This window comes from Nerophis lumbriciformis, linkage group LG03, assembly GCF_033978685.3.
Source record: "Nerophis lumbriciformis linkage group LG03, RoL_Nlum_v2.1, whole genome shotgun sequence".
In the NCBI taxonomy this organism is placed as follows: Eukaryota; Metazoa; Chordata; class Actinopteri; order Syngnathiformes; family Syngnathidae; genus Nerophis; species Nerophis lumbriciformis.
In genome coordinates this window covers 5,440,589-5,466,829 of record NC_084550.2, presented here as the reverse complement: position 1 = coordinate 5,466,829, position 26,241 = coordinate 5,440,589, and the positions used below count along the sequence as shown (strand labels likewise).

At 39.0% G+C, this 26,241-nt stretch overlaps 1 protein-coding gene across 2 annotated transcripts; it reads left to right on the top strand.

Annotated features, from left to right (window-relative positions):
* Positions 1–1,872: 1,872 nt before the first annotated feature.
* On the top strand, positions 1,873–24,763 carry LOC133576774 (uncharacterized). Of its 2 annotated transcripts, XM_061930118.2 has the most exons (3): positions 1,873–2,134; positions 9,689–9,826; positions 22,888–24,760. In XM_061930118.2, exons 1-3 carry the CDS (start codon positions 1,957–1,959, stop codon positions 23,658–23,660), a joined length of 1,089 nt encoding a protein of 362 aa, XP_061786102.2. In that variant the 5' UTR covers positions 1,873–1,956; the 3' UTR covers positions 23,661–24,760. The 2 variants fall into 2 exon arrangements, with proteins under 2 accessions (XP_061786102.2, XP_061786109.2); XM_061930125.2 differs by lacking the exon at positions 9,689–9,826 and having other exon boundaries at positions 22,888–24,763.
* The last annotated feature ends 1,478 nt before the right edge of the window (positions 24,764–26,241 follow it).

Genomic DNA, 26,241 nt, shown 5'->3' with positions numbered 1-26,241 from the left:
ACTTGAGCCTTTTGAATTGACATGACTTGACATGACTTGCTACTTTCCCCAAAACCCAAAGATGAAAAAGTTATTCGGGAGTGCTCCGTATTTTTCATTGTGTACTTGTCTATCAGCGTTGCGTGTGTCAGCTGGTGTGGTCTCAGTACAACAGCCAATCAAATTAGATCTACTTTGTTTTCATCACACAGCATTCATCCAATCAAATTGCAGGACAACCAACTAAGAAGACATGTCCAAACCACACGCCAGTGAACAAAAAATGATACCTAAAATAATTTCGTTTGGGTATAAAAATTACGAGGTGGTCAACACAAAACGGTTTGCAGTATGCAACACATACGGTTCGAAAATGACTGATGGAGAGGCAACAACTTCCAACTTCGTCCGGCATTTGAAGTTGCACAAAGAACGGTAAGTTTTGAATGAAAGATAACGTTTATTGGCTAAGTAACGTGACTTTTATTTGCTGTGTAGTTAAATCAGTGAGGCTGTAAACTCACTGCTAACGTTATAACGTTATTGCAAACACGGGAATCTGTTGCAGTTCACTACCTTATTCATACTTTTTGTTCAGTGATTTTTTTTAAGCAGGGTTACGTTAGTCAATATATCACACGTAACGTTAGACGGCGGTCAGCAGCACCGCGTATTTTAGCCACCTAAAAAAAGACAAAAATAGTAAAATAAAGGTCAGTTAAAATGTATACTATATTATGAATATGTGTACCGTTTTAGCTAGCTTTCTTACATACTGTTGGTTGTTTACCTCAGTGGTCCCCAACCACCGGGCCGCGGCCCGGTACTGGTCCGTGGATCGATTGGTATCGGGCCGCACAAGAAATAATTTTTTTTTTTTTTCTTTTTTTAATTAAATCAACATAAAAAACACAAGATACACTTACAAGTAGTGCACCAACCCAAAACAACTCTCTCCCCCCTTTTGTTCTGGGCATTGAACATGAAGACTCTTCCTTCACTGTTCCGAGTGGCCATGAGAGTCTTGGCAGTGCCTGCCTCCAGTGCTCCAGTGGAGCGAGTTTTCAGCCATGGTGGCATCATACTACGCCCCCATCGTGCACAAATGACTGACAGACTCTTGGCTAATTTGGTCTTTTGCAAATGCAATGCAGCATAGGGCCCTGACATATAAAAAGTACAACTTTTTTGTTAAGTTCACGTATATGTCATGTTTTTTCAATGTTAACACTTTTGTACAAATAAGTACATTTGCACTTTATTTTTCAATGTGTTTGTTCTGTAAAGGAATGAGTTAATGTTTAAAATGACTGGTTAATAGTGCTATTATAAAGTGCAATGTCAGCACAATTTTCTTTCCTGCAATTTAAAATGCACTTGTTTTAATAAATAAATACAGCGTTTGAAAAGCATACACAATCTGTGTTAATATATTAGTCTGTGGTTAAAAGGACTTGAAAGGACTCGAAACTCAAAATGCAGGACTTGGGACTTGACTTGAGACTTTCCAGTCTTGACTTTGGACTTGACTCGGGGCTTGCCTGTCTTGACTCGGGACTTGACTCGGACTTGAGGGTACTTGTGACTTGCAAAACAATGACTTGGTCCCACCTCTGGAGTCTATTATACAGCATTAATCACATGGGAATAATATAAATACAGTCTATTATTGATAGGGTTATCATTATCATAATTCGTCTTCTTCTTCTTCTTATTATTATTATTATTATTATTATTATTATTATGGTTCATGTGTGCTCGTATGACAAGTTCACAGAATCCTTGAATCATCGCCAGTCTTCATTACCGCCGCCAGAGGGCGGTGGTTTAAAGTCACGAATGGTCGCTGCCGTAAAACGTCTACCGAAGAAGAAAAAGACGGAAGCTCGCAGCGCTTCAAAACAGACGGATAAACAAGGGCGACGACGGCTACTAAGTGTCATCTCTAAGTGTCACCTGCTTCAAATCATTTCAAAAATGCTGAAAGAGTTGATGAAGGAGCGACTAATGTCGGTAGCCGATGAAATATACGCGCTGTTTGAACGAACAATGGCATTGTACGAGGATGAACTTTCTCGAACCAGAGACGACAAGGAGCGTTATCGACAACGACTGGAAGCTGCTAGCAAAACTCACATTGTGCAACAATTTGAAGGTATTTATTTTTTTACTGATCACTAACTTGTCACCTAATTATTCCACACACGTTCTATGTCTTGTACAAACACGTTTTATGGTTAAATCACACAATCATACATGCAGATTATCAGGATACTACCCCATGTAATCTTCCATCCATCCATTTCCTACCGCTTGTCCCGTTCGGGGTCGCTGGAGCCTATCTCAGCTGCATTCGGGCGGAAGGCGGGGTACACCCTGGACAAGTCGCCGCCCCATCGCAGGGCCAACACAGATAGACAGACAACATTCACACTCACATTCACCAGTGTTGGGTTAGTTACTGAAAACCAGTAACTAGTTACTTTATTTCAAAAGTAACTCAGTTACTTACACCAAAAAGTAATGCGTTACTGTGAAAAGTAGCTATTTAGTTACTTATTAGGGACCGCAATGTCCCTTTGGGACAGAGGACCCTATTGTATTTCATGCGTTTTATTATTATTATTCTGCCGCCTCTTTGAGCATTATTCACATGTGAATAACATAAATACAGTCTATTATACAGCATTATTCACATGTGAATAATATAAATACAGTCTATTATACAGCATTATTCACATGTGAATAACATAAATACAGTCTATTATACAGCATTATTCACATGTGAATGACATACATACAGTCTATTATACAGCATTATTCACATGCGAATAACATAAATACAGTCTATTATACAGCATTATTCACATGTGAATAACATAAATACAGTCTATTATACAGCATTATTCACATGTGAATGACATACATACAGTCTATTATACAGTATTATTCACATGTGAATAATATAAATACAGTCCATTATACAGCATTATTCACATGTGAATAACATAAATACAGTCTATTATACAGCATTATTCACATGTGAATGACATACATACAGTCCATTATACAGCATTATTCACATGCGAATAACATAAATACAGTCTATTATACAGCATTATTCACATGTGAATAACATAAATACAGTCTATTATACAGCATTATTCACATGTGAATGACATACATACAGTCTATTATACAGTATTATTCACATGTGAATAATATAAATACAGTCTATTATACAGCATTATTCACATGTGAATAACTTAAATACTGTCTATTATACATCATTATTCACATGTGAATAACATAGATACAGTCTATTATACAGTATTATTCACATGTGAATAATATAAATACAGTCCATTATACAGCATTATTCACATGTGAATAACATAAATACAGTCTATTATACAGCATTATTCACATGTGAATAACTTAAATACTGTCTATTATACATCATTATTCACATGTGAATAACATAGATACAGTCTATTATACAGCATTATTCACATGTGAATAACATAAATACAGTCTATTGTACAGCATCATTCACATGTGAATAATATAAATACAGTCTATTATACAGCATTATTCACATGTGAATGACATACATACAGTCTATTATACAGTATTATTCACATGTGAATAATATAAATACAGTCCATTATACAGCATTATTCACATGTGAATAACATAAATACAGTCTATTATACAGCATTATTCACATGTGAATAACTTAAATACTGTCTATTATACATCATTATTCACATGTGAATAACATAGATACAGTCTATTATACAGCATTATTCACATGTGAATGACATACATACAGTCTATTATACAGTATTATTCACATGTGAATAATATAAATACAGTCCATTATACAGCATTATTCACATGTGAATAACATAAATACAGTCTATTATACAGCATTATTCACATGCGAATGACATACATACAGTCCATTATACAGCATTATTCACATGTGAATAACATAAATACAGTCTATTATACAGCATTATTCACATGTGAATGACATACATACAGTCTATTATACAGTATTATTCACATGTGAATAATATAAATACAGTCCATTATACAGCATTATTCACATGTGAATAACATAAATACAGTCTATTATACAGCATTATTCACATGTGAATAACTTCAATACTGTCTATTATACATCATTATTCACATGTGAATAACATAGATACAGTCTATTATACAGCATTATTCACATGTGAATAACATAAATACAGTCTATTGTACAGCATCATTCACATGTGAATAATATAAATACAGTCTATTATACAGCATTATTCACATGTGAATAATATAAATACAGTCTATTATACAGCATTATTCACATGTGAATGACATACATACAGTCTATTATACAGCATTATTCACATGCGAATAATATGTATGTAACTCAGTTACTTACACCAAAAAGTAATGCGTTACTGTGAAAAGTAGCTATTTAGTTACTTATTAGGGACCGCAATGTCCCTTTGGGACAGAGGACCCTATTGTATTTTGTGCGTTTTATTATTATTATTCTGCCGCCTCTTTGAGCTGTAATTTGACCCCCTTAACATGCTTCAAAACTCACCATATTTGACACACACACACCAGGACTAGTGAAAATTGCCATCTAATTAAAAAAAAACAGCAACCCAAAACTCAAAATTGTGCTCTAGCGCCCCCTAGGAACAAACACAGACAAAACTGCTTGTAACTTCCGGTAGGAATGTCGTAGAGACATGAAACAAAAACCTCTATGTAGGTCTCACTTAGACCTACATTTCATATATTGACAACCCTCAGCAAAAATCAACGGGAAGTTGGCAATTCCCCCTTCAGTACAAAAGTTTACTAAAAACAGTCACTTTTGCCTCTTTGAGCTGTAATTTGACCCTCTTAACATGCTTCAAAACTCACCAAACTGGAGACACACATCAGGACTAGCGAAAATTGCCATCTAATAAAAAAAAATAAAAAAAAAAAAACTCAAAATTGCGCTCTAGCGCCCCCTAGGAAAAAACACAGACAAAACTGCTTGTAACGTCCGGTAGGAATGTCGTAGAGACATGAAACAAAAACCTCTATGTAGGTCTCACTTAGACCTACATTTCATATATTGACAACCCTCAGCAAAAATCAACAGGAAGTTGGCAATTCCCCCTTCAGTACAAAAGTTTACCAAAAACAGTCACTTTTGCCTCTTTGAGCTGTAATTTGACCCTCTTAACATGCTTCAAAACTCACCAAACTGGACACACACATCAGGACTGGCAAAAATTTCGATCTAATAAAAAAATCCAACCCCAAAACTCAAAATTGCGCTCTAGCACCCCTAGGAAGAAAACACAGACACAACTGCTCCTAGGAAGAAAACTCAAGACAAAACTGCCTGTAACTTCCAGTAAGAATGTCTTAGAGACATGAAACAAAAACCTCTATGCAGGTCTCACTTAGACCTACATTTCATATATTGACAACCCTCAGCAAAAATCAACAGGAAGTTGGCAATTCCCCCTTCAGTACAAAGGTTTACTAAAAACAGTCACTTTTGCCTCTTTGAGTTGTAATTTGACCCTCTTAACATGCTTCAAAACTCACCAAACTGGACACACACATCAGGACTGGCAAAATTTTCGATCTAATAAAAAAACCCAACCCCAAAACTCAGAATTGCGCTCTAGCACCCCCTAGGAAGAAAACACAGACACAACTGCTCCTAGGAAGAAAACTCAAGACAAAACTGCCTGTAACTTCCAGTAAGAATGTCTTAGAGACATGAAACAAAAACCTCTATGTAGGTCTCACTTAGACCTACATTTCATATATTGACAAGCCTCAGCAAAAATCAACAGGAAGTTGGCAATTCCCCCTTCAGTACAAAAGTTTACTAAAAACAGTCACTTTTGCCTCTTTGAGCTGTAATTTGACCCTCTTAACATGCTTCAAAACTCACCAAACTGGACACACACATCAGGACTGGCAAAAATTTCGATCTAATAAAAAAACCCAACCCCAAAACTCAAAATTGCGCTCTAGCACCCCCTAGGAAGAAAACACAGACACAACTGCTCCTAGGAAGAAAACTCAAGACAAAACTGCCTGTAACTTCCAGTAAGAATGTCTTAGAGACATGAAACAAAAACCTCTATGTAGGTCTCACTTACACCTACATTTCATATATTGACAACCCTCAGCAAAAATCAACAGGAAGTTGGCAATTCCCCCTTCAGTACAAATGTTTACTAAAAACAGTCACTTTTGCCTCTTTGAGCTGTAATTTGACCCTCTTAACATGCTTCAAAACTCACCAAACTGGACACACACATCAGGACTGGCAAAAATTTCGATCTAATAAAAAACCCAACCCCAAAACTCAAAATTGCGCTCTAGCATCCCCTAGGAAGAAAACACAGACACAACTGCTCCTAGGAAGACAACTCAGACAAAACTGCCTGTAGCTTCCAGTAAGAATGTCTTAGAGACATGAAACAAAAACCTCTATGTAGGTCTCACTTAGACCTACATTTCATATATTGACAAGCCTCAGCAAAAATCAACAGGAAGTTTGCAATTCCCCCTTCAGTACAAAAGTTTACTAAAAACAGTCACTTTTGCCTCTTTGAGCTGTAATTTGACCCTCTTAACATGCTTCAAAACTCACCAAACTGGACACACACATCAGGACTGGCAAAAATTTCGATCTAATAAAAAAACCCAACCCCAAAACTCAAAATTGCGCTCTAGCACCCCCTAGGAAGAAAACACAGACACAACTGCTCCTAGGAAGAAAACTCAAGACAAAACTGCCTGTAACTTCCAGTAAGAATGTCTTAGAGACATGAAACAAAAACCTCTATGTAGGTCTCACTTACACCTACATTTCATATATTGACAACCCTCAGCAAAAATCAACAGGAAGTTGGCAATTCCCCCTTCAGTACAAACGTTTACTAAAAACAGTCACTTTTGCCTCTTTGAGCTGTAATTTGACCCTCTTAACATGCTTCAAAACTCACCAAACTGGACACACACATCAGGACTGGCAAAAATTTCGATCTAATAAAAAAATCCAACCCCAAAACTCAAAATTGCGCTCTAGCACCCCTAGGAAGAAAACACAGACACAACTGCTCCTAGGAAGAAAACTCAAGACAAAACTGCCTGTAACTTCCAGTAAGAATGTCTTAGAGACATGAAACAAAAACCTCTATGTAGGTCTCACTTAGACCTACATTTCATATATTGACAAGCCTCAGCAAAAATCAACAGGAAGTTGGCAATTCCCCCTTCAGTACAAAAGTTTGCCAAAAACAGTCACTTTTGCCTCTTTGAGCTGTAATTTGACCCTCTTAACATGCTTCAAAACTCACCAAACTGGACACACACATCAGGACTGGCAAAAATTTTGATCTAATAAAAAAACCCAACCCCAAAACTCAAAATTGCGCTCTAGCACCCCTAGGAAGAAAACACAGACACAACTGCTCCTAGGAAGAAAACTCAAGACAAAACTGCCTGTAACTTCCAGTAAGAATGTCTTAGAGACATGAAACAAAAACCTCTATGCAGGTCTCACTTAGACCTACATTTCATATATTGACAACCCTCAGTAAAAATCAACAGGAAGTTGGCAATTCCCCCTTCAGTACAAAGGTTTACTAAAAACAGTCACTTTTGCCTCTTTGAGTTGTAATTTGACCCTCTTAACATGCTTCAAAACTCACCAAACTGGACACACACATCAGGACTGGCAAAATTTTCGATCTAATAAAAAAACCCAACCCCAAAACTCAGAATTGCGCTCTAGCACCCCCTAGGAAGAAAACACAGACACAACTGCTCCTAGGAAGAAAACTCAAGACAAAACTGCCTGTAACTTCCAGTAAGAATGTCTTAGAGACATGAAACAAAAACCTCTATGTAGGTCTCACTTAGACCTACATTTCATATATTGACAAGCCTCAGCAAAAATCAACAGGAAGTTGGCAATTCCCCCTTCAGTACAAAGGTTTACTAAAAACAGTCACTTTTGCCTCTTTGAGCTGTAATTTGACCCTCTTAACATGCTTCAAAACTCACCAAACTGGACACACACATCAGGACTGGCAAAAATTTCGATCTAATAAAAAAAACCAACCCCAAAACTCAAAATTGCGCTCTAGCACCCCCTAGGAAGAAAACACAGACACAACTGCTCCTAGGAAGACAACTCAGACAAAACTGCCTGTAGCTTCCAGTAAGAATGTCTTAGAGACATGAAACAAAAACCTCTTTGCCGCCTCTTTGAGCTGTAATTTGACCCCCTTAACATGCTTCAAAACTCACCATATTTGACACACACACACCAGGACTAGCGAAAATTGCCATCTAATTAAAAAAAAACAACAACCCAAAACTCAAAATTGTGCTCTAGCGCCCCCTAGGAAAAAACACAGACAAAACTGCTTGTAACTTCCGGTAGGAATGTCGTAGAGACATGAAACAAAAACCTCTATGTAGGTCTCACTTAGACCTACATTTCATATATTGACAAGCCTCAGCAAAAATCAACAGGAAGTTGGCAATTCCCCCTTCAGTACAAAAGTTTACTAAAAACAGTCACTTTTGCCTCTTTGAGCTGTAATTTGACCCTCTTAACATGCTTCAAAACTCACCAAACTGGAGACACACATCAGGACTAGCGAAAATTGCCATCTAATAAAAAAAACAAACCCCAAAACTCAAAATTGCGCTCTAGCGCCCCCTAGGAAAAAACACAGACAAAACTGCTTGTAACTTCCGGTAGGAATGTCGTAGAGACATGAAACAAAAACCTCTATGTAGGTCTCACTTAGACCTACATTTCATATATTGACAAGCCTCAGCAAAAATCAACAGGAAGTTTGCAATTCCCCCTTCAAAACAAAAGTTTTGTAAAAACCGGTCACCTTTTTTCAAACAATATCTCATTTGTCGTGGCGGCTTCAAACTAGCACAGGAGAGAGATTGAACCCTTCTGATTAAAAGTTGACAAAAGAGTTTTAATTACTGCTCCGGTTTGGATTTTATGTGCCGTCAAAGTCGGTCCCGTCCATCGCTGCTTGCAGCTTTAATTTTTATTTATTTTTTATTTTAAGGCTCCCATTAATGCCCTTTTAGCCTTCATTTCAGTACTTTTTATTGCAGTGGAGAATAATACAATGTGTTGATCAACTTGACATGCATTTGCACCACTGAACTCTGCTAAGCAATGTGCTCTACATACAACACACAAAGACAAAGAGATGTTTCAAAGGGCCAATTTGTTTTGGGCCAGAACAAATTGACAAAACTATTTTAATTAGCTGCAACATAACATACATAAGTAACAAACCGCATAATAACAACATAGCTGTAAACCTGGCTTCACCCAAGGAAGGCACACATGACATGATTAAATGTCATGTCACTATATACCGCACACACGGCCGAACCAGGCGTTTTTTTCTCTCAAGGAATTGTGAAATAAAACCATGTCTTCAGGAGATCAACACTGTACTGAAGCCCAGAACACTCTATGCATTTCCCCAGTTTTAGTTTAGAGATAAGGAAAGATTGGCCTGGCCCTTCGTATTGTGAGGCACATGCACTAACCCCTGTACCACCGTGCTGCCCCCATGTCATCTTGTTTATTAACTACCCCTCTATTGTTCTGCACCAGGTGGTCTTGGGTCGTCCCCTCTTTCTCCTCCCTTCAGGTGTCCAGTGAAGAGTCAGAGCGTCCATTCCGAGTGTGTGCCCAATCCATTACCACCGTCTTCTCAGGACGACGGTTACCAAGTCCTCTTGTTTGCCTCAAGTGAGTTTCTGAGGCTCTTTGTTACGGAAGACTGACTCCAAATCCATGTAGCAAGGTGGAGAGGACACAGCTCTGGTGTGGTCTCACTTCTGTTCTCGTGCTACGCTGTTGTAATCTCTATAGGTTGTTCAACATTCTGAAGGATGTTTTGGCGGTTCCCAATGTCATTTTCTGCTCCCCCATTACATCTGACAATTGCTGCCAAGGTACTTGCCGATATTATCGGCCGATAACTGCTTTAAAATGAAATATCAAAAATTATCGGTATCATTTAAAAAAAGTAAAATGTATGACTTTTTAAAACGCAGCTGTATGGAGTGATACACGGACAAGAGCGCCAATAAACCTTAAAGGCACTGCTTTTGCGTGCCGTCCCAATCACATAATATCTACGGCTTTTCACACACACAAGTGAATGCAAGGCATACTTGGTCAACAGCCATACAGGTCACACTGAGGGTAACTTTAACACTGTTACAAATATGCGCCACACTGTGAACCCACACCAAACAAGAATGACGAACACATTTCGGGAGAACATCCGCACCGTAACACAACAGAACAAATACCCAGAAACCCTTGTCGCACAAACTCTTCCAAAATGCTACAATATACACCCCCCGCTTCCCCCCCTCCCCACCTCAACCTCCTCATGCTCTCTCAGGGAGAGCATGTCCCAAATTCCAAGCTGCTGTTTTGAGGCATGTTTAAAAAAAAAGAATGCACTTTGTGACTTCAATAATAAATATGGCAGTGCCATGTTGGCATTTTTTTTTCCATAACTTGAGTTGATTTATTTTGGAAAACCTTGTTACATTGTTTAATGCATCCAGCGGGGCATCACAACAAAATTAGGCGTAATAATGTGTTAATTCCACCACTGTATATATCGGTATCGGTTGATATCGGAATCGGTAATTAAGAGTTGGACAATATCGGATATCGGCAAAAAAGCCATTATCGGACATCTCTAATTTTTACGGTAAAATTTACGATGGTTTTACACCATAATACTGTTAATTACATTTTTTACTGTAAAATTGTGGCGACTAAGCTTCCATTTTTTTTAAAACCATAAAATCTACGGTTGTTGTTTTTACGGTGTACTATTGTAAATCAGACCTGGGCAAATTGATTCACTGATTCATAGTGTTTGTTGTCAGTGTGAGTCCTTATTTCACCTCCACAGTCCGTATCACTGCTCAACGCATTTCGGGAGAACATCCGCACCGTAGCACAACATAAACACAACAGAACAAATACCCAGAAACCCTTGCAGCACTAACTCTTCCAAAATGCTACAATATACACGCCCACCCCCCACCTCAACCCCACCCACCTCAACCTCCTAATGCTCTCTCAGGGAGAGCATGTCCCAAATTCCAAGCTGCTGTTTTGAGGCATGTTAAAAAAAAATAATGCACTTTGTGACTTCAATAATAAATATAGCAGTGCCATGTTGGCATTTTTTTTTCCATAACTTGAGTTGATTTATTTTGGAAAACCTTGTTACATTGTTTAATGCATCCAGCGGGGCATCACAACAAAATTAGGCATAATAATGTGTTAATTCCACCACTGTATATATCGGTATCGCTTGATATCGGTATCTGTAATTAAGAGTTGGACAATATCGGATATCGGCAAAAAAGCCATTATCGGACATCTCTCATTTTTACGGTAGAATTTACGATGGTTTTACACCATAATACTGTTAATTACATTTTTTACTGTAAAATTGTGGCGACTAAGCTTCCATTTTTTTAAAACCATAAAATCTACGGTTGTTGTTTTTACGGTGTACTATTGTAAATCAGACCTGGGCAAATTGATTCACTGATTCATAGTGTTTGTTGTCAGTGTGAGTCCTTATTTCACCTCCACAGCCCGTATCACTGCTCAACGCATTTCGGGAGAACATCCGCACCGTAGCACAACATAAACACAACAGAACAAATACCCAGAAACCCTTGCAGCACTAACTCTTCCAAAATGCTACAATATACACTCCCCCCCCCCCCCACCTCAACCCCGCCCACCTCAACCTCCTAATGCTCTCTCAGGGAGAGCATGTCCCAAATTCCAAGCTGCTGTTTTGAGGCATGTTAAAAAAAAATAATGCACTTTGTGACTTCAATAATAAATATAGCAGTGCCATGTTGGCATTTTTTTTCCATAACTTGAGTTGATTTATTTTGGAAAACCTTGTTACATTGTTTAATGCATCCAGCGGGGCATCACAACAAAATTAGGCATAATAATGTGTTAATTCCACCACTGTATATATCGGTATCGCTTGATATCGGTATCTGTAATTAAGAGTTGGACAATATCGGATATCGGCAAAAAAGCCATTATCGGACATCTCTCATTTTTACGGTAGAATTTACGATGGTTTTACACCATAATACTGTTAATTACATTTTTTACTGTAAAATTGTGGCGACTAAGCTTCCATTTTTTTAAAACCATAAAATCTACGGTTGTTGTTTTTACGGTGTACTATTGTAAATCAGACCTGGGCAAATTGATTCACTGATTCATAGTGTTTGTTGTCAGTGTGAGTCCTTATTTCACCTCCACAGTCCGTATCACTGCTCAACGCATTTCGGGAGAACATCCGCACCGTAGCACAACATAAACACAACAGAACAAATACCCAGAAACCCTTGCAGCACTAACTCTTCCAAAATGCTACAATATACACTCCCCCCCCCCCCCCCCACCTCAACCCCGCCCACCTCAACCTCCTAATGCTCTCTCAGGGAGAGCATGTCCCAAATTCCAAGCTGCTGTTTTGAGGCATGTTAAAAAAAAATAATGCACTTTGTGACTTCAATAATAAATATGGCAGTGCCATGTTGGCATTTTTTTTCTATAACTTGAGTTGATTTATTTTGGAAAACCTTGTTACATTGTTTAATGCATCCAGCGGGGCATCACAACAAAATTAGGCATAATAATGTGTTAATTCCACCACTGTATATATCGGTATCGCTTGATATCGGTATCTGTAATTAAGAGTTGGACAATATCGGATATCGGCAAAAAAGCCATTATCGGACATCTCTCATTTTTACGGTAAAATTTACGATGGTTTTACACCATAATACTGTTAATTACATTTTTTACTGTAAAATTGTGGCGACTAAGCTTCCATTTTTTTTAAAACCATAAAATCTACGGTTGTTGTTTTTACAGTGTACTATTGTAAATCAGACCTGGGCAAATTGATTCACTGATTCATAGTGTTTGTTGTCAGTGTGAGTCCTTATTTCACCTCCACAGTCCGTATCACTGCTCAACGCATTTCGGGAGAACATCCGCACCGTAGCACAACATAAACACAACAGAACAAATACCCAGAAACCCTTGCAGCACTAACTCTTCCAAAATGCTACAATATACACGCCCACCCCCCACCTCAACCCCGCCCACCTCAACCTCCTAATGCTCTCTCAGGGAGAGCATGTCCCAAATTCCAAGCTGCTGTTTTGAGGCATGTTAAAAAAAAAAATGCACTTTGTGACTTCAATAATAAATATAGCAGTGCCATGTTGGCATTTTTTTTTCCATAACTTGAGTTGATTTATTTTGGAAAACCTTGTTACATTGTTTAATGCATCCAGCGGGGCATCACAACAAAATTAGGCGTAATAATGTGTTCATTCCACCACTGTATATATCGGTATCGGTTGATATCGGAATCGGTAATTAAGAGTTGGACAATATCGGATATCGGCAAAAAAGCCATTATCGGACATCTCTCATTTTTACGGTAAAATTTACGATGGTTTTACACCATAATACTGTTAATTACATTTTTTACTGTAAAATTGTGGCGACTAAGCTTCCATTTTTTTTAAAACCATAAAATCTACGGTTGTTGTTTTTACGGTGTACTATTGTAAATCAGACCTGGGCAAATTGATTTACTGATTCATAGTGTTTGTTGTCAGTGTGAGTCCTTATTTCACCTCCACAGCCCGTATCACTGCTCAACGCATTTCGGGAGAACATCCGCACCGTAGCACAACATAAACACAACAGAACAAATACCCAGAAACCCTTGCAGCACTAACTCTTCCAAAATGCTACAATATACACTCCCCCCCCCCCCCCCACCTCAACCCCGCCCACCTCAACCTCCTAATGCTCTCTCAGGGAGAGCATGTCCCAAATTCCAAGCTGCTGTTTTGAGGCATGTTAAAAAAAAATAACGCACTTTGTGACTTCAATAATAAATATGGCAGTGCCATGTTGGCATTTTTTTTCCATAACTTGAGTTGATTTATTTTGGAAAACCTTGTTACATTGTTTAATGCATCCAGCGGGGCATCACAACAAAATTAGGCATAATAATGTGTTGATTCCACCACTGTATATATCGGTATCGCTTGATATCGGTATCTGTAATTAAGAGTTGGACAATATCGGATATCGGCAAAAAAGCCATTATCGGACATCTCTAATTTTTACGGTAAAATTTACGATGGTTTTACACCATAATACTGTTAATTACATTTTTTACTGTAAAATTGTGGCGACTAAGCTTCCATTTTTTTAAAACCATAAAATCTACGGTTGTTGTTTTTACGGTGTACTATTGTAAATCAGACCTGGGCAAATTGATTTACTGATTCATAGTGTTTGTTGTCAGTGTGAGTCCTTATTTCACCTCCACAGCCCGTATCACTGCTCAACGCATTTCGGGAGAACATCCGCACCGTAGCACAACATAAACACAACAGAACAAATACCCAGAAACCCTTGCAGCACTAACTCTTCCAAAATGCTACAATATACACGCCCACCCCCCACCTCAACCCCACCCACCTCAACCTCCTAATGCTCTCTCAGGGAGAGCATGTCCCAAATTCCAAGCTGCTGTTTTGAGGCATGTTTAAAAAAAAATAATGCACTTTGTGACTTCAATAATAAATATGGCAGTGCCATGTTGGCATTTTTTTTTCCATAACTTGAGTTGATTTATTTTGGAAAACCTTGTTACATTGTTTAATGCATCCAGCGGGGCATCACAACAAAATTAGGCGTAATAATGTGTTAATTCCACCACTGTATATATCGGTATCGCTTGATATCGGTATCTGTAATTAAGAGTTGGACAATATCGGATATCGGCAAAAAAGCCATTATCGGACATCTCTAATTTTTACGGTAAAATTTACGATGGTTTTACACCATAATACTGTTAATTACATTTTTTACTGTAAAATTGTGGCGACTAAGCTTCCATTTTTTTAAAACCATAAAATCTACGGTTGTTGTTTTTACGGTGTACTATTGTAAATCAGACCTGGGCAAATTGATTCACTGATTCATAGTGTTTGTTGTCAGTGTGAGTCCTTATTTCACCTCCACAGTCCGTATCACTGCTCAACGCATTTCGGGAGAACATCCGCACCGTAGCACAACATAAACACAACAGAACAAATACCCAGAAACCCTTGCAGCACTAACTCTTCCAAAATGCTACAATATACACGCCCACCCCCCACCTCAACCCCACCCACCTCAACCTCCTAATGCTCTCTCAGGGAGAGCATGTCCCAAATTCCAAGCTGCTGTTTTGAGGCATGTTTAAAAAAAAAATAATGCACTTTGTGACTTCAATAATAAATATAGCAGTGCCATGTTGGCATTTTTTTTTCCATAACTTGAGTTGATTTATTTTGGAAAACCTTGTTACATAGTTTAATGCATCCAGCGGGGCATCACAACAAAATTAGGCATAATAATGTGTTAATTCCACCACTGTATATATCAGTATCGGTTGATATCGGAATCTGTAATTAAGAGTTGGACAATATCGGATATCGGCAAAAAAGCCATTATCGGACATCTCTAATTTTTACGGTAAAATTTACGATGGTTTTACACCATAATACTGTTAATTACATTTTTTACTGTAAAATTGTGGCGACTAAGCTTCCATTTTTTTTAAAACCATAAAATCTACGGTTGTTGTTTTTACGGTGTACTATTGTAAATCAGACCTGGGCAAATTGATTCACTGATTCATAGTGTTTGTTGTCAGTGTGAGTCCTTATTTCACCTCCACAGTCCGTATCACTGCTCAACGCATTTCGGGAGAACATCCGCACCGTAGCACAACATAAACACAACAGAACAAATACCCAGAAACCCTTGCAGCACTAACTCTTCCAAAATGCTACAATATACACTCCCCCCCCCCCACCTCAACCCCGCTCACCTCAACCTCCTAATGCTCTCTCAGGGAGAGCATGTCCCAAATTCCAAGCTGCTGTTTTGAGGCATGTTAAAAAAAAATAACGCACTTTGTGACTTCAATAATAAATATGGCAGTGCCATGTTGGCATTTTTTTTCCATAACTTGAGTTGATTTATTTTGGAAAACCTTGTTACATTGTTTAATGCATCCAGCGGGGCATCACAACAAAATTAGGCATAATAATGTGTTAATTCCACCACTGTATATATCGGTATCGCTTGATATCGGTATCTGTAATTAAGAGTTTGACAATATCGGATATCGGCAAAAAAGCCATTATCGGACATCTCTAATTTTTACGGTAAAATTTACGATGGTTTTACACCATAATACTGTTAATTACATTTTTTACTGTAAAATTGTGGCGACTAAGCTTCCATTTTTTTTAAAACCATAAAATCTACGGTTGTTGTTTTTACGGTGTACTATTGTAAATCAGACCTGGGCAAATTGATTCACTGATTCATAGTGTTTGTTGTCAGTGTGAGTCCTTATTTCACCTCCACAGCCCGTATCACTGCTCAACGCATTTCGGGAGAACATCCGCACCGTAGCACAACATAAACACAACAGAACAAATACCCAGAAACCCTTGCAGCACTAACTCTTCCAAAATGCTACAATATACACGCCCACCCCCCACCTCAACCCCACCCACCTCAACCTCCTAATGCTCTCTCAGGGAGAGCATGTCCCAAATTCCAAGCTGCTGTTTTGAGGCATGTTTAAAAAAAAAATAATGCACTTTGTGACTTCAATAATAAATATAGCAGTGCCATGTTGGCATTTTTTTTTCCATAACTTGAGTTGATTTATTTTGGAAAACCTTGTTACATTGTTTAATGCATCCAGCGGGGCATCACAACAAAATTAGGCGTAATAATGTGTTAATTCCACCACTGTATATATCGGTATCGGTTGATATCGGAATCGGTAATTAAGAGTTGGACAATATCGGATATCGGCAAAAAAGCCATTATCGGACATCTCTAATTTTTACGGTAAAATTTACGATGGTTTTACACCATAATACTGTTAATTACATTTTTTACTGTAAAATTGTGGCGACTAAGCTTCCATTTTTTTTAAAACCATAAAATCTACGGTTGTTGTTTTTACGGTGTACTATTGTAAATCAGACCTGGGCAAATTGATTTACTGATTCATAGTGTTTGTTGTCAGTGTGAGTCCTTATTTCACCTCCACAGTCCGTATCACTGCTCAACGCATTTCGGGAGAACATCCGCACCGTAGCACAACATAAACACAACAGAACAAATACCCAGAAACCCTTGCAGCACTAACTCTTCCAAAATGCTACAATATACACGCCCCCCCCACCTCAACCCCACCCACCTCAACCTCCTAATGCTCTCTCAGGGAGAGCATGTCCCAAATTCCAAGCTGCTGTTTTGAGGCATGTTTAAAAAAAAATAATGCACTTTGTGACTTCAATAATAAATATAGCAGTGCCATGTTGGCATTTTTTTTCCATAACTTGAGTTGATTTATTTTGGAAAACCTTGTTACATTGTTTAATGCATCCAGCGGGGCATCACAACAAAATTAGGCGTAATAATGTGTTAATTCCACCACTGTATATATCAGTATCGGTTGATATCGGAATCGGTAATTAAGAGTTGGACAATATCGGATATCGGCAAAAAAGCCATTATCGGACATCTCTAATTTTTACGGTAAAATTTACGATGGTTTTACACCATAATACTGTTAATTACATTTTTTACTGTAAAATTGTGGCGACTAAGCTTCCATTTTTTTTAAAACCATAAAATCTACGGTTGTTGTTTTTACGGTGTACTATTGTAAATCAGACCTGGGCAAATTGATTCACTGATTCGTAGTGTTTGTTGTCAGTGTGAGTCCTTATTTCACCTCCACAGTCCGTATCACTGCTCAACGCATTTCGGGAGAACATCCGCACCGTAGCACAACATAAACACAACAGAACAAATACCCAGAAACCCTTGCAGCACTAACTCTTCCAAAATGCTACAATATACACGCCCCCCCCCCACCTCAACCCCACCCACCTCAACCTCCTAATGCTCTCTCAGGGAGAGCATGTCCCAAATTCCAAGCTGCTGTTTTGAGGCATGTTTAAAAAAAAATAATGCACTTTGTGACTTCAATAATAAATATGGCAGTGCCATGTTGGCATTTTTTTTCCCATAACTTGAGTTGATTTATTTTGGAAAACCTTGTTACATTGTTTAATGCATCCAGCGGGGCATCACAACAAAATTAGGCGTAATAATGTGTTAATTCCACCACTGTATATATCGGTATCGGTTGACATCGGAATCGGTAATTAAGAGTTGGACAATATCGGATATCGGCAAAAAAGCCATTATCAGACATCTCTAATTTTTACGGTAAAATTTACGATGGTTTTACACCATAATACTGTTAATTACATTTTTTACTGTAAAATTGTGGCGACTAAGCTTCCATTTTTTTAAAACCATAAAATCTACGGTTGTTGTTTTTACAGTGTACTATTGTAAATCAGACCTGGGCAAATTGATTCACTGATTCATAGTGTTTGTTGTCAGTGTGAGTCCTTATTTCACCTCCACAGTCCGTATCACTGCGCAACGCATTTCGGGAGAACATCCGCACCGTAGCACAACATAAACACAACAAAACAAATACCCAGAAACCCTTGCAGCACTAACTCTTCCAAAATGCTACAATATACACGCCCCCCCCCCCCCCCCCCACCTCAACCCCACCCACCTCAACCTCCTAATGCTCTCTCAGGGAGAGCATGTCCCAAATTCCAAGCTGCTGTTTTGAGGCATGTTTAAAAAAAAATAATGCACTTTGTGACTTCAATAATAAATATGGCAGTGCCATGTTGGCATTTTTTTTTCCATAACTTGAGTTTATTTATTTTGGAAAACCTTGTTACATTGTTTAATGCATCACAACAAAATTAGGCATAATAATGTGTTAATTCCACGACTGTATATATCAGTATCGGTTGATATCAGAATCTTTAATCAAGAGTTGGACAATATCGGATATCGTCAAAAAAGCCATTATCGGACATCTCTAGTTTTTAATTATGCTTTATTTAGTCATCAATTTTTTTTCCTCAGAATTTTACGATAGAAGTGTTTTGTGAAGAAGATTATTTGTGATGTGTACATTTCCCAAATGTGCTTGTTCTATTTTGGGTCGAAGTAAAACAAAGAAAACAATCGAAAGTTGTCGTAGTTGTATTTTGAAGTTATTATGCCATGATTTTACCCGTCCGGCCCACGCGAAAATAGATTTTCCTCCACGCGGCCTTTTAGGTAAAATGAGTTTATCACCCCTGTCCAGAGGTGGGTAGTAACGCGCTACATTTACTCCGTTACATCTACTTGAGTAACTTTTGGGATAAATTGTACTTCTAAGAGTAGTTTTAATGCAACATACTTTTACTTTTACTTAAGTATATTTATAGAGAAGAAACGCTACTTTTACTCCGCTACTTTAATCTACATTCAGCTCGCTACTCGCTACTAATTTTTATCGATCTGTTAATGCACGCTTTGTTTGTTTTGGTCTGTCATAGTGCCTGCGTTTCAACAAATACAGTCACTGGTGACGTTCACTCCGTTCCACCAATCAGATGCAGTCACTGGTGACGTTGGACCAATCAAACAGAGCCAGGGGTCACATGACCTGACTTAAACAAGTTGAAAAACTTATTCGGGTGTTACCATTTAGTGGTCAATTGTACGGAATATGTACTGTACTGTGCAATCTACTAATAAAAGTTCCAATCAATCAATCAAAAGTGTGAAGGAAAAAAGACAATTTTTTATTTCAACCGTACATCCCGTCAAAAGCCTAAAGACTGACTGCACAGTTCCTGTCTTCACAATAAAAGTGCCGCTACATCGCGCCTGCGCTTTCAAAATAAGAGTCTCCGAAAGCCAGCGCAAACAAGCTAGCAAGCCACGGAGTTTGCCGCCAATGTATTTCTTGTAAAGTGTATAAAAACGAATATGGAAGCTGGACAAATAAGATGCCAAAAACCAACCACTTTCATGTGGTATTAGACAGAAAGGAGGAACTTTTTTTCTCATCCATTTGAAAACGTGGACCTTATCAGCACTACTGTCTGATTACAATCAATGCAAGTCATCAGAATCAGGTAATACACCAACTTATATTCTTGTCTTCATGAAAGAAAGGAATCTATATGTGTTAAACATGCATGTATATTCATTAAAACACATTTAACATGTAAACAAAAACGGCAAAATAAATAAATATAAATTATATACTGTATATATTAGAGATGCGCGGTTTGCGGACACAACCGCGGAGTCCGCGGATTATCCGCGGATCGGGCGGATGAAATTAAAAACAATAAGATTTTATCCGCTCGCGGGTCGGGTCGGGCGGATTAATTAGATATTTTTTTTATTTTTTTATTTTTTTTGCGGGTGGCAGTTAAACCAATTCGGAAATATATATACATAGTTAAATGTTGTTACCCACATACGAAAAACAAGCAGGCACCTGCTGCATATGCCACAACAGAAGAAAAAAAAAGAAAAGAGATGGACACTTTTACGGAGCGGAGAAGGGACGCCTCGCCGGGGTCCGGGACCGAGGCCCCTTCCCCCGAGAGGGCCCCACCGGGAGCCGTAGCTGAGGCGATCCGCGAGAAGGGCCCGACGCACGTCCAGGGTCACTACCGCGCCCACCGCACCGACACCCCGCCTCGTCCGCTTTCGCAGTGCGCTCACGAAAGGGGTGGGGCTCACCCTGGTTGATATAGAGAGCAGGACGGTGGCCATGGAATTTCATTTAAGGTTTGTGATAAACCATCAAACTCATTCGTTAAAAGGACTCTATAGTAATATAAAGCAAATTTTTCTGGACATTATCATGCAAGAAAAGTTTATTTTTGGGATCGCGATCACCGCGTAATGATTTTTAAAGGTTGCATTACATTAACTGTCCCATGTGATCAGCCAGTGCGATTGGAAGTCCATGCTCAATTATTGCCTCCGTAAATAAAACTTCGGCATTTATCACATCCAAAGAATCTGTTTGGGCGACGAAAAACGTTGAAAGTTTTCCACTTGTATCGCTAGCAACGGCATTAGACTTGTGTTTTTTTGTCCCAAAGTGGTCTTTTACATCGCTAATTCCTCCGTGTCCGATCGAAAAATCTTGTCTGCACAAGGTGCAATTCGCGTAGTTTTCACCCTTTTTTTTTTTTAATTAACGAAAAACCGTATTTTTTATCACTGCACCCGTAACCCGGAATAGGTTGATGAAAACCGTACGAATTACGGGAAAACCGGAGTAGTTGGCAGGTGCCTCACTAATGCCTTGCATCGTCTATATTAGATATAACGGGCGGGTGCGGGCGGATGGCGGGCGGATGCAGTTCTATTCAAACGTTACATCGGGTGGATGGCGGATGGTTGACGACTTTCTGATGCAGTTGCGGATGAAATATTTGCCTATCCGCGCATCTCTAGTATATATCAATGTATGTATATATATGTGTGTGTGTGTGTGTATATATATATATATATATATATATATATATATATATATATGTATGTATGTATGTATGTATGTATGTATGTATGTATGTGCGTGCGTGCGTGCGTGTGTGTGTGTGTGTATATATATATATATATGTGTGTGTGTATATATATATGTGTGTGTGTATGTATATATATATATATATATATATATATATATGTCTTAATAAGGTTATCCAAAAAATAGTGCTCGATACCGTAGTAGAGCGCAATATATGTATGTGTGGGGGAAAAAAATCACAAGACTATTTCATCTCTACAGGCCTGTTTCATGAGGGGGGTACCCTCGTGGCAAACATGGCAAATTCTTGCATCCAGCACACCTTACAATAGTGGTAATAAAAGATGCAACCTATGCTTGAAAGAGAAACTGTTTATTATCTACCGTCCAGACCTGTCATCCCTCAACAAGCGCAGCGAAATTGTAACAACATGCCGCCATAGACGGAAACACCTCCTAGGTAACACATGAACCAATCACCACGCCCCTAGGCCAGCCTGTACCCACCCACTCTGTGCCCTATACAAACCATGGTATGCGAATGCTCCCATTAAAATCTCCTGACGATTGAGGGTACCCCCCTCATGAAACAGGCCTGTAGAGATGAAATAGTCTTGTGATTTTTTTTCCCCACACATACATATATATATATATATATATATATATATATATATATGTGTACATATATAAATATATATATATGTGTGTGTGTGTGTATATATATATATTTATATATATATATATATGTATATGTGTGTATATATATATATATATATATACATATATATATATATATATATATGATATGTGTGTGTATGTTACTCATCAGTTACTCAGTACTTGAGTAGTTTTTTCACAACATACTTTTTACTTTTACTCAAGTAAAAATTTGGGTGACTACTCCTTACTTTTACTTGAGTAATAAATCTCTAAAGTAACAGTACTCTTACTTGAGTACAATTTCTGGCTACTCTACCCACCTCTGCCCCTGTCTTAGTCTGTTGTGCACGCAGGCTGCTGTATCTGTACATGCGCTGTTGCAACTTGTTCTCGTGCGAATTTAGCGTTTAAGGAACATCATTTTTTAATTAATTCATGGGTGGGTGAATCGGCGTAACATGTCGTAAACCAAGGATCACCTGTATAAATAGACCAAACTTGACCATAAGCTTTCATAACATTTCCTATTTATGTCCTGCAGACGCCCAGCAGCTGATAGGTTGTCAAGAAGAACGTGCAACTCAGTCGCAGCCGAGTTCCTCTTTAAAGCAGGACGATCCACGGCACCCCCGCATGAAAGAGGAAGAGGAGGAACTCTGCATCACTGAAGATGGCGAGTGTCTTCTTGGGCTGGAGGAGTCTGACCTCACAACATTGCCCCTTACTGTTGACTCCATGAAGACTGAAGGCCATGAAGACAAATCACACCGTTATTCAAGTTCAAGTGAGGAAAACCGAGGGGTGGCGCCCCCAAGCAGCCGCTCACCACAACACATGACAACAGAAGTTCATAGTGACGGCACAATGTCAAACTATCCCGAGGATGAAGACATGGACGACGCCCAAGAACCTTTGGGTATAAGGACTCATGCTGACAACCGACACTCAGAATGCTATAAAAAGAAGCCAGGTAAAAAACATATCGCCTGCTCAGTCTGTGCTAAAAGATTCACTCTAAAGAGGAATTTGACTCAACACATGCGGACTCACACTGGAGAAAAACCTTTTGGATGTCCAGTTTGCGGTAAAAGGTTCTCTCGAAATTCAAATATGCTGAAACACACGACAACTCACACAGGAGAAAAACCTTTCATCTGCTCAACTTGCGGCAGAAGATTCTCTCAGAAGGGAGTGATGATAAGACACAAGCGAACGCACACTGGGGAAAGACCTTTTTGTTGCTCAGTTTGTGGTGAAAGTTATTCTCTTAAGATAAGTTTGACAACACACATGCAGAGACGTCACCGAAAATAAGTGTTTTCTCGTCCACTTTGTGCTAAACAACTATCGACCCATACCAAACCTGCCTTTTTTGGGCAAAGTCCTACTAAAAGTTGTGTGCCAATAATGTTCGTTTTGAGAGGCGGAGTTGTTCGATGCAAATTAAGTCCTCCTTACCACGTCCCCCCTCCGGCAGCTTTGTGTAATAGGTGTTTTTTTTTTTGCATTGTTTTGCTAAAGCCGTTTAGGAATCTGGACACCGGTGATCGCCACCAGGCCATCTCATTTTTACTTGACTTTAACCACAACACAACATTTCTGACGATATAACGAGACTAGCGTTTCACCGTGATTTGTTGTCAGCGGGTGTCAGGTTCAAACACTGATGACATCTATTAAACAGACAAGAAGCAAGGAATCATGCAGAGACAGAGTTCAATTTAGCTCATGAGGAGAACACATGGAGCTGCACACTTAGTCACAGTCTCGCCCTACGCTCTAAGGTTCAGCTCCCGCGTCCCTCTATTTATTCAGGAGTTCCATAGTCAACATCACTGAGGCCGCCTCTAAAAGGAGTGGTCACATATATTATGCAAAGCAGGTCCCGTACGCACAATGTGTGACGGAATGTGCTGGGCTTTGTGATTTTCTTGTTTCTGCTTCGAGTGCGTGCTGTCATCTTATCTTTGTTGAGGTCCTTGGCTGTTTGTAGGCTAAAACAAAGATAACATCTGCGGCTGAGGCCACCCCTCAGACAAGAAGTGTTGTCCTTGCACAGATAGAAAAATTGCAGCTTGAGCATAATAGCTAATAACTATAGCAATGGACTTTAAGCATACTAAAGTTGTGTGATAATATATATACATGATTATTCTAACAGCGGGGAAACACGGAGGAGAGAAAATAAGAAAGCCCAGGTGCAGATCTGGTACTATACGCTGGCTAAGGTTAAACTTCTACTGGGTCTTTATCTTTCCAATGCCAAATCCTGGACGTATATATGTATATATTGACAATAAAATGCTTTTCTATACCATATCATGTTAATACTTTTACTGCACTGCTCTTTCAAGCCCTTGCAAATAATAGAGGCTCAAGCCGGTTGTAGCCTACAGCAAGCTACGCTACGAGCTACATCGCTAACGTAATAACAGATTATAATGCTAACTGGTCTATTGACAAACACAGTAGGCACAAGCCACAACGACATCCTCGGTTCAGAGCGCACATAAGGGCAAGGAAAAACTCACAACCCAGTGGGATGTCAATGTGAATGACTATGAGAAACCTTGGAGAAGACCGCAGATGTGGGTGACCCCCCCCCCCCCCCCCCCCCCCTCTAGGGGAGACCGGATGCAATGGACGTCGAGTGGGTCTAGCATAATATTGTGAGAGTCCAGTCCATAGTGGATCTAACATAATAGTGAGAGTCCAGTCCATAGTGGATCTAACAATAGTGAGAGTCCAGTCCATAGTGGATCTAACAATAGTGAGAGTCCAGTCCATAGTGGATCTAACATAATAGTGTGAGAGTCCAGTCCATAGTGGATCTAACATAATAGTGAGAGTCCAGTCCATAGTGGATCTAACATAATAGTGTGAGAGGCCAGTCCATAGTGGATCTAACATAATAGTGTGAGAGTCCAGTCCATAGTGGATCTAACATAATAGTGTGAGAGTCCAGTCCATAGTGGATCTAACATAATAGTGTGAGAGTCCAGTCCATAGTGGATCTAACATAATATTGTGAGAGTCCAGTCCATAGTGGATCTAACATAATATTGTGAAAGTCCAGTCCATAGTGGATCTAACATAATATTGTGAAAGTCCAGTCCATAGTGGAGCTAACATAATAGTGAGAGTCCAGTCCATAGTGGATCTAACATAATAGTGTGAGAGTCCAGTCCATAGTGGATCTAACATAATAATGTGAGAGTCCAGTCCATAGTGGATCTAAAATAATAGTGTGAGAGTCCAGTCCATAGTGGATCTAACATAATAGTGTGAGAGTCCAGTCCATAGTGGATCTAACATAATAGTGTGAGAGTCCAGTCCATAGTGGATCTAACATAATAGTGTGAGAGTCCAGTCCATAGTGGATCTAACATAATAGTGTGAGAGTCCAGTCCATAGTGGAGCTAACATAATAGTGAGAGTCCAGTCCATAGTGGATCTAACATAATAGTGTGAGAGTCCAGTCCATAGTGGATCTAACATAATAGTGTGAGAGTCCAGTCCATAGTGGATCTAACATAATAGTGTGAGAGTCCAGTCCATAGTGGATCTAACATAATAGTGTGAGAGTCCAGTCCATAGTGGATCTAACATAATAGTGTGAGAGTCCAGTCCATAGTGGATCTAACATAATAGTGTGAGAGTCCAGTCCATAGTGGATCTAACATAATAGTGTGAGAGTCCAGTCCATAGTGGATCTAACATAATAGTGTGAGAGTTCAGTCCATAGTGGATCTAACATAATAGTGTGAGAGTCCAGTCCATAGTGGATCTAACATAATATTGTGAGAGTCCAGTCCATAGTGGATCTAACATAATATTGTGAAAGTCCAGTCCATAGTGGATCTAACATAATATTGTGAAAGTCCAGTCCATAGTG

What these genes read in the sequence shown, in the direction of transcription:
- LOC133576774 (XM_061930118.2), top strand. Translation starts at nt 1,957, where the DNA reads ATGCTGAAAGAGTTGATGAAGGAGCGACTAATGTCGGTAGCCGATGAA. An exon ending in CATTGTGCAACAATTTGAAG is followed by an intron (nt 2,135 to 9,688) that starts GTATTTATTTTT and finishes GTTCTGCACCAG; the next exon opens with GTGGTCTTGGGTCGTCCCCT. An exon ending in AGTCCTCTTGTTTGCCTCAA is followed by an intron (nt 9,827 to 22,887) that starts GTGAGTTTCTGA and finishes TATGTCCTGCAG; the next exon opens with ACGCCCAGCAGCTGATAGGT.